Source organism: Uloborus diversus, chromosome 7 (assembly GCF_026930045.1).
Source record: "Uloborus diversus isolate 005 chromosome 7, Udiv.v.3.1, whole genome shotgun sequence".
Taxonomy (NCBI): domain Eukaryota; kingdom Metazoa; phylum Arthropoda; class Arachnida; order Araneae; family Uloboridae; genus Uloborus; species Uloborus diversus.
In genome coordinates, this window is record NC_072737.1 from 76,622,860 (window position 1) to 76,637,953 (window position 15,094).

At 31.3% G+C, this 15,094-nt stretch overlaps 1 protein-coding gene across 1 annotated transcript in view; it reads left to right on the plus strand.

Annotated features, from left to right (window-relative positions):
- The first annotated feature begins 5,395 nt into the window (after positions 1 to 5,395).
- The window catches only part of LOC129225649 (nuclear pore complex protein Nup153-like), a 115,222-nt gene continuing 105,523 nt past the window's right edge, over positions 5,396 to 15,094 (plus strand). The window contains exons 1-2 of the mRNA XM_054860119.1: positions 5,396 to 5,625; positions 11,585 to 11,915. Of these exons, the coding sequence (XP_054716094.1) occupies positions 5,554 to 5,625; positions 11,585 to 11,915 (403 nt within the window). The 5' untranslated portion in view covers positions 5,396 to 5,553. The remainder of the gene's footprint in view (positions 5,626 to 11,584; positions 11,916 to 15,094) is intronic.

The following is a 15,094-nucleotide window of genomic DNA, read 5'->3' on the forward strand; positions in this document are numbered from 1 at the left end:
TTTTATTCCAGAAAGTGTTATTTCAGCAGTCCTGAGTACTTTTCAGAAAACTATGAATTAATTTTTTTAATGGTTTTAGTCAAGATTGGGGGAAAAAAAATTGAAATCCTGTCTTAAACTATTACGTGAATGCCACTACCTCATCAAAGCGCTTACTTGTGACTGTGATTGAAAAAATGTGAGTGCATACTAAAGAAATTAATTATAAACTGTTTTTGTTTGTTTTTAATATATAAATTTAAGTGAAGTAAAAATATAGAGAATGCAATATACTGATGCTTGAATTTAAATTCTTTAAAATAAAGCCATTTTTTAGTAAATTCATTTATCTATACCTGATATTTCAGCTGGCCACATGAATCAGTTTTGAAAGCCACCACTGTTTTAGAGCATTTAAATTCCCCTTTATTTCAATGTTCTATTTTCTGACAAAAGTATTGATTTTCTAAAGACTTCAACAAATTAAGATAAGCTCTGATAAATTGAATATTTATTTATTTATATATTTATTTTTATGAGTGGTTGAAATGAACTCGGATGCAATTGAATTACTTTTTGAGTGGGTGAGGCAAAATAATGAACATGTAATAAATGAATATAAATAATGAAAGAAAAATTACTTTTAAAGTTGATGCATTATAATAATAATATAAGAAAATAAATAACTTTGATTTAAGGAAGCAGTTACTAAACACTTTATTTTGCATTGGTTGAAAACATCGGATGAATATCAAAATATCCAATATACAGTCGACTCCCGCTACAAAGCGATCCGACTTACGCGAAATGGCTATAACACGATTTTTTCAACAGTAAAGAATTTTTGAGCTAGCGCGAATTCCTCGCCCGCAACATGAAAATTTTCAGAAAGGAACCGCGGTGAGTAAGTTCTTTTCGTGAACGGACCTTCATCCCTTTAGAATCACTGAGAGCAGTTCTCATTTTCCATTATTTTTTTTTCATTCTAAATGCGAAATTTAACGAAATATAACGACACCTAGGAGCGCTGCTTTATCTAAAGTTGGTGAAAATAGAAAGAAAAGAGAACGTTTCTGACAATGAAAGAAAAGGTAAAGCTTCTTGAAAAGCTGAAGCTGAACCAAAAAATGCTTCGAACGGTAGCACAACAATTAGGTATGACGGTATGAGTGAATCTTCCATACGTACAATTAAAGGTCAAGAAAAAGAAATCCATAAAAGTTCACCGAGTAATAGTATCCAAGCAAAATGCAAAAATTATGAAAATGGAAGCTGTTTTTTATTGTAAATTAAAGAAACCAGGAAGAGGGGTAATGCCATAGATGGAAACTTTATAAAAGAACCAATGAAGCAACTGTATTTAAAAATATATTAGAATAATTGCAGCATAAATTATCATTTACACTTATTTTTAAGTTACAAATATCATTACTGAATCAACTGTACGGTACAACTATACGGCATTTGTTCTCCTTACTACATGCCATACGTACAGTACTGGTTTATTTTATGTCTTTCTTTCCCATTGATCATTGTTTTTGTGCATCATAGCAGTATTTTATGTTGAATAACACGGCTTTTTTTTTAATACAAATAAAAATTTAGTTCTTTATGTAAGAAACAGTAAGGTATGGTTAAGAAAAGGTTTTTAACTGTTTAAGGTTGTGTTTACACGTGTCTAAAATGATTGGTTATGTTTATAAAAGTTTTTACACATACATATTTTCCACAACGCGAAATTTCGACTTACGCGAGGGGCAGGGTTGGCAAGGTTTTGGACACTACGGTAAAAACCACGGTAAAAACCCTGGTTTTTACCGTCCTGTCTAAAACCCTTGTGTCCAAAACTGTCTAAAAGTGTCCAAAACTATGTTTTTAGAAAAATTGTATTTTGTGAAAAAACATTAAAAACAGAATAAAATGTATTAAAGTAATGCTTTAGATTGAACATTTATTCAATAAGAATATTCAACTTATTTGTGCAGCTGATTTTAATCTAGTTACATAGAAGTTGAATTCTTGATTACAATTTCAATTTGTATGCATGATTGTATGTTATTTTTTATTAATTATTTTTTGATAATAGTAACCAAATTTCCCTATGTTTATGCATGTGTGCAACTGAAAGCAGGATTGGCAAGGTTTTAAACATCCTGTTCAAAACCCTTGTGTCCGAAAATGTCCAAAACTATTTTTTGAGAAACTATATTTTGTGAGAAAATATCAAAAACAGAACAAAATGTGTCAAAACTATTTTTTGGAATATTTAATACATTTATTCAATGTGGGTATTCAAGTATAAATATTTAACTTATTTATGCAGCTGATTTTAATCTAGTTATGTAGAAATTAAATTCTTCAATAAAAATTTCAATTTGTATGCAGGAGTTTTTTTCTTCATTAACCAAATTTTTCCACATTTATGCATATGTGCAAAAGAAAGTGTTCAAAATATAGTTCAATAATTGACTTAAATGCAATAAATTACAAATTTTTGTAGTTACAGATTGTATTATATTAAAAATATGAACTAAAAAAAGAATAGCAGAAGAATTTTATAATTAAGTGCTTAATCATCAATTTCTTGTTCTTTAATCTATGATTAAAAAAGTGATTTTTTTTTAAACATTACATAAAAATTATTTGCAAAAATGATTAAAAAAAAAAATTAAAACTTTTTTTTTTCACCTCAATATTTATTGCACATTTAATAGCATTCCTTTGAGTTATAAATAAATGGAACTGAAATTAGTTGTCTTGGTAGTGTTGTGTATTTCTTTTCATAACTCTACTAACTGTTACATAAGGAAGTTTTTATGTACTAGTTACTGGCATTTATTGAAGTAAAATATTTTTTAAATGAACATTTCTAGAAAAATATTATTGAATACTCATTAATTAAACTTCATTAATATCTATGTATTACGAATATTGCATCAAAACAAATTGATTATATTACACCCCTTTGGATTTGGACAGTTGAAGACAGTTTTGGACACTTTTGACGGTAAAAACCACCTGTCCTGTCCTAAACCAGTTTTGGACAGTCCAAAACCCAACCCTGGCGAGGGGTCTTGGAACGCATCCCTCGCGTAAGTCGGGACTCGACTGTATATCAAAATATCGGATATTTTCGAACCCTGATCTTTACAGATAATCTCAAAACCCCACGATGAGTCTTTATTTTAAAATGCAATTATACACTAATTAAAATTTAACTCCACATTAATCAAGATAGGATTATTTAAAAATCATTTTCCCACCAAATATCAAAATTTTTACGCACTTGATGTGGGGTGAGAGCTTCATGTACTTTATTTTTCTGCTGATCTAGAAGAGTAGAATTCTTCTAAAGTTTGATTCCAAGAAACAGGTTGTGTCATAATGACACACGATAGACGTGAAACATTTTAACTATTCATCAAACACTTTTGAACAGATTGTGTTTCTTATTCATATTTTTACATAAAATTATATACATGTGTCCACTGATAATGATCATCTTCTTCCTTCTTAAGAAGAGAAATGATCTGTTTACGACAAATGTACATATTGATCTCCGTGCTGCCTGAACGCAGTACATGCAACCATACAAATTGAGAAAGGAAGCGAGAAGAGTGTAATGTCTCACTTTTCTCCAATACCTGAAGGCAAGCAAGCCACTGCTTTCCTTCTAAGCGACATTGCTTATCCCCACCACTTTTCGTCACACAAAAAGATTGGATCATAACTTCAAAGCCCTTGCATAAAAAGTTTCACTTAAAAAATCTTTGATTCAGCATTTTATCATAAAAGTATTGATATTTCAACATGCAAAACTTTAAATGTACCTAATTTCTGATAAACAAGAGCTGTGGCTGGGAGGACTTTTACAATCTCAAAAGCCCATGATAACGGTCCTGATCTTAAAGGTAATTCAACCCTTGTTAAAACTTAATTATGTATCAATCATGGCCATAATTATTTAAAAATCATTTTCTCAATAAAAATAGAAATTTTTACTAACCTGAAGCGGGGTGATAGCATGCAGTTTATTCTTCAGGTGATAAAGAAAGAGTAGCATGTAAAGGAAATAACAAGGCAACCTAAAAATTAGTAACCCTAATTAGAACATAATAAAAAGTACCAACACACTACTTGAAACGAACTTAGAACATCTCAGTTTTCTGTTTATGATGGAACACACAGAGAGTGACATGCTTGTTGAATAAAAAAGAGTAAATTACCAAAATAACCACAACTGCCTACAATTCATTAAATTTTTAATAAAATAGTACATTTTAAATTGGCTCGCTCAACCTAAAAAAATCGATAAAAACTGCCGTGTGTCAAGCAAGTGTTCTACTTCATATCCACCTCAGCTTGAAGGAATATTAAAAACGATACATAAGTCAATTTTTGTCAATGATCGGCAAAAATAAAAGCCCTAACATTAAAACATAAGTTAAAATGGGTTTTAATATCAAGTCACATTTATTTTTTTTAAAAAATTCTGCAACATACAGCATTTATAATACAAATCACATGTTAAGACATCCTCACGTACATCACAAGTGTGTGTTTTGTTTACTTCCACTCGTCGCCAAGCACGAAATTGATCGCGCCAAACCGAATACAGAGATCTAGCGTTAAAAAAATTTAATTTACACAATTTAAACTTTTGCCTTGTCTTAAAGTGTTGTTTTTCAATAACGTTGTGATTGGAATAATCGATTTAACAGGAAAACTAACTATAAAAGACCGAAATAAAGTGTCAGAAGGGAATTTTAGCACACCGGAACACATGTTCTTGATATAATTACGCATTAGGTAAAGAAATAGGAATGGACTCACTCAAGTAAAGCTACATACGTATAATTTGAACATTGTAGAACAGTAATATGAGCATTAAAATCTTGGACTCACCTTTAATTTTCCAGATTCTGGGTTTTTCCACAGCACTGTCATACGCTCCATGTTAATCCTACGGGAGAAGAAGAAACACTGCCTCAGGCGGTCTTCGACCAATAGGAAAATGATGCCGCGTTGTCGCAACTCTGAAAACTACGTTTTCATATAGGGACTCTAGTTTTACCTTTTCAACCGCCATTAGACTGGCTGCAGCGTCCCCTATAGTTTATTGGAGTTGCGAATAATGATAAATGATGCTGGGAAGGTGATTTACAACCACTCACGTGGTTGCAGGAAGATAATAAAAATAGTCTCGCGCCGAATGTGTGGAAATGAGCTACTGTTCCTAAATGAACAATACTGTGTCTGTTAAATTAAAAAATGCATTAAAACACTGAATGAATAGAAAAAACTTTCGTTTATTTGAAATATTTTTAAATATTTTTTCAGGGGCTTGAACGATAGCTGTAGATAGATGTCACTACATATTTCGACTTCTATTTCAATAACCAATCACATTCAACCTGACGTGCCGCCATGTTTATTGGTGATTGTGGTGTGTAATGGAAAAATGTAAACGTGATGAAGCATATGAAGTTGTATTATAGATCGACAGTTATGGTTTGAAATACTTTATATCCATGCATTAATCCATGTCATTTTATTATAAAATTGTATAACAAAATGGATAGAAGGCCTCCTCGTAGTAAAAGACAAAAACCTTGCAGTCCAGGGCCATACGATCCACAAAATCAGGTAGAGCTCATTGTGTTTCTATATTATTTTGTGGTTTGTTTACTGTGTCTATTATCGACTGTAAATGGAACAATAAATTGCGCTTATCATCTCGTACTATTTATTGCTGCTAGATCTGGCTAAGAACTAATATGAAAGATATAATTAAGACCTCAATTTCTTCTTGTGGCGGGCAAAAATCTCGAGTATTCTATTTTGCTAAACTTGTTTTCCAAATATTATTGAGTATCGAAGCATCATTATCACGGCAGTTTAATCTTTGAATAGTCGCTTTGTATTGAATTTATTTGTCATATTGTGGAATCCCTCGTATAATTGTTTCTCTCGAAATGGGCATTTATTTTATATTTTCCATTGCCTACGACACTTTAAATCGTTTAGAAACACATTGACATTGTCTTCGATGTATGTATTCAGAAATACTTGTTCTATGTATAAAAATATTTATTTCCTCTTTGTGAATCTATTTTTACATGTTTAGTACTGTGATATTCCCAAAAGTGCTTGTGTAAAAGAATTGCTTTGTATAAGAATCTATTTTTGTGTCAATGTTTTCATTCCTTAGCTCCGAGTTTTAAGAAGAGGAAAGCATTGTACTTGCCATTAGGAAAATAATCAAATTTCTGTGAAATCATTAAACAAAGATGATATGAAATTAAGCTTTATGTCCATTCTGTAGAGTTGATCCTGTCTATTTCATGACACAGTAAAAGAATGAAAAATTCAAGAGAAGCAGATTTGAAGACATTTTATGAGGTTATAAAACTGCACATTTGGATCAACATAGAAGAGTTAATACTGTATTTATATTGGAATTCTTGTGCATTTTGAAATTGGTATTACAGCAGTCAGTGCTATAAGTTACTGTAGTTATGCATTTTAATAGCTGCATAATTTATTTCATGCAGCAAATGGTATTAAACCTAGACAAAAGATTTTTAATAAATAAAAGTGTGTAAAACTCAGTTTTTAAGAATGGATTTGAGGTAATGAAATGAGATGCGCTGAATATTCAGTATGTGCTGCATATTCAGCGTGCAAACCAAAGATTTGGTTTGGCCAAATACTTCATCTTCAATATTCGGCAACTGAATAATATATAAATTTTAATGTTTGATAATTGGTAACTTAACAAATTTTTTCTACAATTAATGAGAGTTTATGGTATAGTAGCATACAACAAAATTAATTTGAATTGTTACTTGTTAAAAATTTATCACATTTAAAGTGATTTTAATGCAAGAGATAACACTTAGATTTTAAATTTTCTTGCTTTCCACTTTTTATTAAATTTTATGACATTACATTAGCCTTACTCGTCCATACTTATTTAAAGATGACACAGTAACCAGAAAAAGAACTTCAGTATTAAATACTAAGAGCAGGGGTCTGTCCAGGATTTTTCACAAGGTCCGTTTTTTGTGAAAAATCAAATAATTTTGTGAAAAATGAATTAATTTTGTGAAAAATCAGATAATTTCGCAAAAAAAAAAAAAAAAAAAAATTAAACGAAATTTTAGAATTTAGAGATGGCACAAACTGCATCAATTAAACTTAAAGTTGAGTGTTTTCCTCTTCTATGTCGAGAAAATCATTCTGGGGTGTTTTTCTGATATTTGGCGGGGGTGGGGGGGGGGGGGGGTGGCATCGCTCTCTCAATATCAATATTTATCTACTATTCTACATTATGTTAAATTATACTAGAAATATTTCTGTGCAGTATTTAAAATAATTGTAACAAAAAAATAAATAAAATTCAGAATAGGGTTCAACATTTAACTTTTTGACCCAAGATATTCTTAAAAAGCACAGAATTTCGTTTAAAACTTATAAATTCCGTGATTTTAACAAAAATAAAAAGATATTTTAATTGTTTACCCCTTAACAAAGCATAATAATCATAAAAAATTCGAAAAATTGGATTCCCATAGCGGATGCAAAGAGATCGCAATTCTCAAAGTGAAGGCATCAAAAGTATAAAAACGGCTTGTAAAAGAAATATTTTTGATAAAATTATTTTAAAATTGCATTTTAGAGTTCTATGATAAACATTTCATTAATATCTGTGGACACAGTAGACGCAAAAAAAAAAAATAAAATAAAATAAACCATCTATTCAGCATTTTAATTTTTGACTCATAACAGAAAATGGAATTTTGCTTTAGAAACATGAAAAGAGAGTTCTAACAGAAATAAAGAGATTTTTCATTTATTTGCATCCTAATAAAGCGAAGTTAGCTTGAAAAAAGAACAAAATATGATTCTCATATCTGATGTTAAAAGATAGCATTTTTCAAAATGTAGACATCTAAAGAAAAAAAACGGCAATTAAAAGAGTTTATTTAAAGTTAATCATCCTTGTTAGCATCGAAAAATCAAAACCCATATAGTTTTCTAACAAAATAACAATTAAAACATAGCACCGCACCCTTAAAAACGCAAATATTGACAAGCTGGTAAAATGATGAGAATATTTTCTAATCAAGTCATTATAAAGGTTCAATGCCAGACGCTAAGTGGTGATAATTTTGAAGTTATAAACCCTATCTGAAGCGATCATATTTTTTCCCCACCCATATCCCCCCTTTCCCCTATCCCTTTGCAGTTCTAAGTTCATTTCGCAGATATATATTATTATTGTTTATTAAATCATGAGCTGGGAGAAAAATGCTTACCAATGCCTTTTCAGAAAAGTTTACAACAACACTGCTGCTAATTAGCTGTGATAAAACAAACAACCATTATATTGATTTGGCAGTAGCAATTATCCGATTTTGTATAAGCTGATGCCTCTAATTTGATTTAAAAAAAGGTTCCAAAAATTATCGGTTTATACACAGAAATATGCGGTTTATACACAGAAATATGCGTTATTTTGCTTTCAGATTTGCTCTTTCAATAAACAATTTGTGAAAGATCCGATCTTGTTCATTAGAATTTTGTGAAGGGTCCGTTTTGTTTGATCGGGATTTTGTGAAAGGTCCGTTTTGTTTGATCGGGATTTTGTGAAAGGTCCGTTTTGGTTGATCGGATTTTTGTGAAGGGTCCGTTAACGGACCCAAATATCCTCTGGCCAGACCCCTGAAGAGATATATTAAGTCAGTTTATTACTACTTTAACATCAACTGTTAATTTTTCATAAAATATGTAAAGTGAAAAAAAGGCAGAGACACTTTAATATTAAATTTTGCTGTGTTTTACCATCAGGTTTTACACTATATGAAATATTAAATATTGTTTAAAAACAACCTAATCAAAATTTAATAATCCCTGCACTTAAACTACGCTGACTGAGATGAAAGTAGTAGAAAATCACTTGAATAAATTGTATTTTGTAATCAGGGGTGCCCCCCCCTAACATCAAGGGTGCACTCCCCCTTCTAAAAATGAGAAAAATACCCCTTAAAATTTGAATGGCGCCATGACCTCCCCCCCCCCCCTTTGGTTGGCCCCCATGTGTAATAACATCATAATTATCGGTTATCAAGTCATATATCAGGAAAGAAATGAGCAATTTATGCAGAATTGGAAATGGACATAAACCAAAATTAGTCATTTACTATATATACAGTGAAATGCCGTTACAACAAATACCAATATAACGAAATATCCGTTACATCGAACAAAATGTGTGGACCCGTTTTAAAACCCGTTAAGATAATGCATAAAAAATCTCGTTATAGCGAAATGATTTTTTCAAAAATTTGTTATAACAAAATGTTTTTCTCAATGCCAGTTTGAATATTTTTTACTTATTGCTGTTTTCGGAAATTAAAAAACAACTTTTACAAGTCGTTATATGAAAACTCCGTTTATACTTTCGAAATAGAGCCATTCAAGGTGGAATTCCGTTCAGGCTGAAACGTAAGCTGACATATGATAACAAATGCCAATGTCTTTTCTATACTTGTTTGCAACTTAAGTTGACTATGACGTCACGACGGGCGGAAGAATAAACAAGTTAACTGATAAAACGTCACACTTACTAACGAATAAGAAGAGGTCGCCACCTGTCTATCAGCTGCTATTAGCTGGCGCATTTCATTCAAATAAATAAAACACTCCGCGCTGCTTTGCTATTAAAATTGAAATTATTTAACAATTGACAGAAATTGACAAAAAAAAGGTTACATATATGCGTGGGTTTAACTAATCCGATTTCTAAAGCGAAGAGCATAATTTCACCCGAATATCAGACAAGGCACTAGGAACTATTTCCTAGACTTGGCCTCAGCTCATTTCTCCATTGTCAAGTAAGCTTGCAGTCAAGCATAGTGGTCAATGAAGTGTCATAAATTAGAATCTTTTATAATGTCCTCAGGGAAAAAACCTGGTACAGAAAAAAATAACCCTTTTTGTGAAGACAACCAATGAACAATGGGTCGGTGTTCAATATTTTTTTCATAATAAATAGTGTTTAGTTACGTTTTAGATCATAAGTAATGGTAAATATTGCAGATTTAATCATATTAGAGTGGAGATTTGCGAAGTTAACGCATTTATGAAAATAAAAGTTTTAAGACAATTCTGTTACAACCAACAATCCATTACAACAAAAAATTTCACCGGGCCCTTGGAGTTCGTTGCAGTGGAATTTCACTGTTGTAACTTGTTTTTGCTCTTGTGATGATTTATTTTAAATTAATAAAATAACTATTCTTAATGTAGATAAACTTTCAATGTTAAATGAAAACGCATTTGCATTGCGTAAAATAAATAAACATCTTCTGTTTTAAAGTGACATAAAATTTAAATCTTACAGTTAGAGTTTTAGCGGAATATTCGATCTTTAACCAAACATTTGATCCCCAAAGCAGAATACTTTACGATGTTCGGCAACCTAAAATCAATTGACCGAAATTGTTCTTCAAGTACTTCAAGCATTGTACGCTAAAGAAATGTGACATTTTTTACAAATTGGATGCCAAAACTCAAAATCGTTTCATATTGGTTATTTTTTTTTTAACTGGACTGTTGCTACTGTGGACATGAGATATTTCCGGAAACATCACAGCTTTCATTCAAATGACTTAATAAAAAGCACTGAATTTGGAAAATTAGTTGATCATTAAAACTATAAAATCAAAAAGACTTGAACAATGTCAAATATAAATTGATCGAGATTCTCCAAAAATAGTTTATATTCTTTCTAAAATGCATAGAAAGAGCTAAAATACAAAATTTTATAAAAATCTGAACCTAGGTATCAAACCACACTTTTTTGTTAATTTTACATGGCATGAAGGAGCGATTGAAATAATGTTAGTAAATAAATTATTGAAATAATAAATAAAATGAGCCGGGGGGGGGGGGGGGGTAGCATATAATGAAACGCTTCAAAAATTTCCAATTAATTGAAATATTTTTTCTGGATGCAAAGGGATTGAAGTCTCAAACAAGACAAGCAATTTCCGGCGATGGACGTGTTTCAATGTTGGCAGCATGTTTCCAAAACATACATGTGTGCAGAAATTGCAGTGGATGAAGTTCGATTGGGTAAGTCCTGCAAAGGACTTACTGAATTTAACATCGCAAGCTTTCTGAATCATAGTTATTCAAGAATTTTAGATTTTGTTCTAATTTTAAGAAATCTGCAGAATTTTTGCAAAATTCTATCTTGAGTTGGAAGATATTTGTAGAAAATCTGCAGTATCTACCGATTTTTTGTACCGCAATTTTTGCAGATTTTCTACACCGCATTTTTTGTCAATTTTCTGCACTGCGGTTTCCGCAGAAAATTAGTCAGTTTTCTTTCACATTTGAACAGAATTGTTCTGCAGCTCAGGCATTCTGTTCTGCAACATACGTCTCAAATTTAGTAGTATTCTGATTTGGGGCATTTGATACTCAGTATTCTGGAAAATGTAGTATTTGGTGTATCTTTAATTATGAATTGCTTGTTTAGCATTCCTTTGCTGTTTTGAACTTTCTCATAATATGTTTATTTTCTAATTTATAGAGTATTTTTGGAAAAGTTGCGTCTAAAGTAAAAGGATTGCTGAATCCATCTTGGCTTTTTAATGTTACTCAGTGGATTGGTGCCAGCAATGAAAAGCCTGGTTGTTCTACAGACCATATTGACGATACTCCGGAACAAGAATTTGTTCCAGAATTACGTGGAAGTAAAAGACTACGGTTAAATTTAGATGAATCCAGACCATCTATTCTAAGTACAGAGACTCAAACATGGCTGGAATCACCACCTAATATGTACATTTCTTCACATGTGCCTGCCAGTGCTTCTCAAAGCTCATTGGTTGAGAACAAAGAGTCAACTGTAGCAATGAATGGTAATGTATACATTTTAAAAACTTGTTTGCATACTAACACTTTATTTTTTAGCTCCCCCCCCTTTCCCCCATCTACTTATCTGTATAAATAAAACAGGGAGAGTTAGGACCATGGGATACTTTTCATATTTTTTAACCTCAATTATTTAAATCAACTTTAAAATCTAAAAGTTACATTAAAATACCCCAATATACTTTTTTAAATTCAGACAGTTTGATGATAATATATCACCAGCCATTGAAATTTGAGATCCAAATTGTCCCAAGGTACAACATCCTATTGTACCTTGGGACCAGTATGGCATAATATAGACGAACGGCATTCTCAGAAAATTTTTGTCTCGGCAGAGATTTTATTTTAAACTGCTAATGTTAATTTAAAAAACAAATCAAGAAAAAAATTTTTAAGGCTATTTTTGAAAACCCCCTGTTTATTTTTGTTGAACACTTTTTTCGAAAGCCTTCTAAAGCACATGTATGAAAGAAATAATGGTTTTGGCAGTTTTCTTCAGTTGGTGGAAAATAAGCAAACTATATGTTATTGTAAAACAAAAATTAAATGATTTAAAGCACTTTTTTTTTGTCTTTTTCATATTTGAATATAAATTTTATTCTTTATTCAAGGGTGAATAAGGCAAAATCATTAATTGCAGAAAATTTTCCAGTTAGGATTTCTGTTCGCAGAAAGCTTTTCATTTTATCTAAGTCTGCTTGGGACATATTCTGTTGTACCATGGGGACCTTTCATGATTCAGGAAACAGCCATACACTTAAACCAATTTTGAACCAAAAAAACTTCATGGCAATGAATTAAATTACGAATAATGAATCATAAATACAGTAGACCCTCCTTTTACGCAAGGGTTGGGTTCCACGGAAATTCCTGCCTAAATTGAGACCTAATAGTAGTGTTAGAATAGGGGTTAGGTTCCATAGATAAAAAAATACTTCATTCTAGTGAGGACAAATTGTATAATAAGAGTTTGATGTGTACTTATATCGATTTTTATGCACAACATGCATAAAGAAAACATAAACTTATTTTGTGTTCTTTGATTAAGAAGAGGTGGCTATGATAGTCTTTTCGCAGTTATTAAGAATTTTGCTCTAATTCTTTACAGAGCATTAACGCATCCATGATCACTTGCGTCATTTCCATGATAGAATCTTCCTTCACTAACAAATCAGAAAGATCATTTCTACTGTCTAGGAATGGCTCAAAATTTAATGTAAACTTTTTTGGTTGTGTGTCACCGAAGTTAGTATCCTTGTTGGTTTTGGCATCCTTTGTCACTCCTAAAAGCTTTTCTTCCAGTGAGTTCTAAACTGTGAGTTTGATAACTTTACAATCACCACATGGCTTAAGAAAAACCAAAATGATGGTAAATCTAGATGCACTATCATTATTTTTTTTATAACCAAAATATTTCAAGCATACTTCTCTTTTGTAACGAAATAAAATTCAGTTGATTAGTTTTACAAATATAAGGACAAAAAATGAAATAAAAATGAAGAAAATATTTTCTTTGGAGTCGTGAAATTTTCTTTCTCTCACAAAATTGTCAATTTTACTCATTTGATGCTGATTTTTACTATGGCACCATTTAGTGGTAAAGGTTACTATTAGAGATTGCAAAAAATTAGGCTGCTAAAAATAAATTCTTAGAAATTAGCAGTGTCCCAAGGTACAACACTCTCTCCTACATATATGTGTGTATGAACCTATAAAAATCCAGTTTACATCAGATATTGACCAAATTTGGCAGGGAGGTACTTGGGCACCTTATAAGGAATGGAGTGAGGTTGACAGCAAATCTAAAAATCCTGATTAGATTCAACACAACAGTAAAAATCTCCATTAATACGACTAAAATAATAGATTTTCTTCTGCCAGCAGTACAAAAAATAAAAGTAATGGAAAAAAAATATCAGAAGGAGAAAATTTTATTATCTTTGTTACAGGAAAAGGCAAGAATTTTATTTGTTCATTTTCTAGCAAAAAATGCCAGCAGGTATAAATTCAGCTATTTCTTTTCCATGATTTTTTGAAGCTTATTATTTTAGCTCGTGCAGACGATACATATCCAATTTAAAATTAATTTGCCCTTACTTAGAAGCTTATAACCATTTTCTTGGGCACCTTCCAAACCAAAGGAAGTAGGACTTCTTTGTAAGAAATTTTTTTTACGGACTTTCCAATGGAGCTGCAATTGTGGTGATCTGATAATTGTTTTGAGTATTAATAGCTATTTAATGCTATTTTCGGGTCCTAAAATTTAAATTCTAATAGTTTGGTATTTTTTAGCATTTGAAAAATTCCCTACAACACTTCCAAGTGCAAAAGAACCTTCCTGCCAGGTTTGGCCCCGTTCCAACATAAACTGGATTTGTATAGGGAACAAACAAACAAACACACATACTTTTTTTTACAGTTGACTCTTGATAACTCAAAGCCTTGTAGCTTGAATATTTCTTTTATCTTCAAGTTTTCATTCGGCCTCAAAATAATTTAGGGTTAACGAAAGTTTCCTTTTCATTTTACTCAAAAAAATGCAGCCAAAATAAAAATGCACCTTGCTTTGCTTATCAACTTATGCGAGAGGGATAATTTATTTACAATAGTGCTCCTTAATGAGTACAGTGTTGAAAGATTTCGGGAAAAGTGACCAATTGGACTATTTTTTGCCGTGGTTGACGACCTGAAATTTCATTGCTGGCTGATCTTTGATAAACTTAAAATTTTGGCAAAAATTGAAAGTTAATGGTATAACCTTTATTTTTTGCTTGACTCAAATAAGCTGCTTTTAGGACAAAATGACATTTAAAAGCAGTATTAACTGAAAACAAGAGAAATAAAATTGGGCCTACAACATACAAACTTAATGACGTTTTAAGATGCAAGGGGAAAAAAGTGAGCATTCAAATGCTTCCTTTTTCAAAGTACCTTGATAAAAACTTTATCTCGATAAATAAATTTTTATTTGGTACTAATAACTACTTTTATCTAAACTATTAAGTTTTATAGTCTATCCATTCTGCACTATTCCAGAAAAAGAAAGTAAAAGTAATTATTGAGAAGGCTGGTAAAAGAACTTCCAATAACTCAGAAAGCTTTAGCCGGTCTCGTAGGACTTCGAGTTAGAGATTTGAGTGTATATTGAATCATACATGGGTTTTGC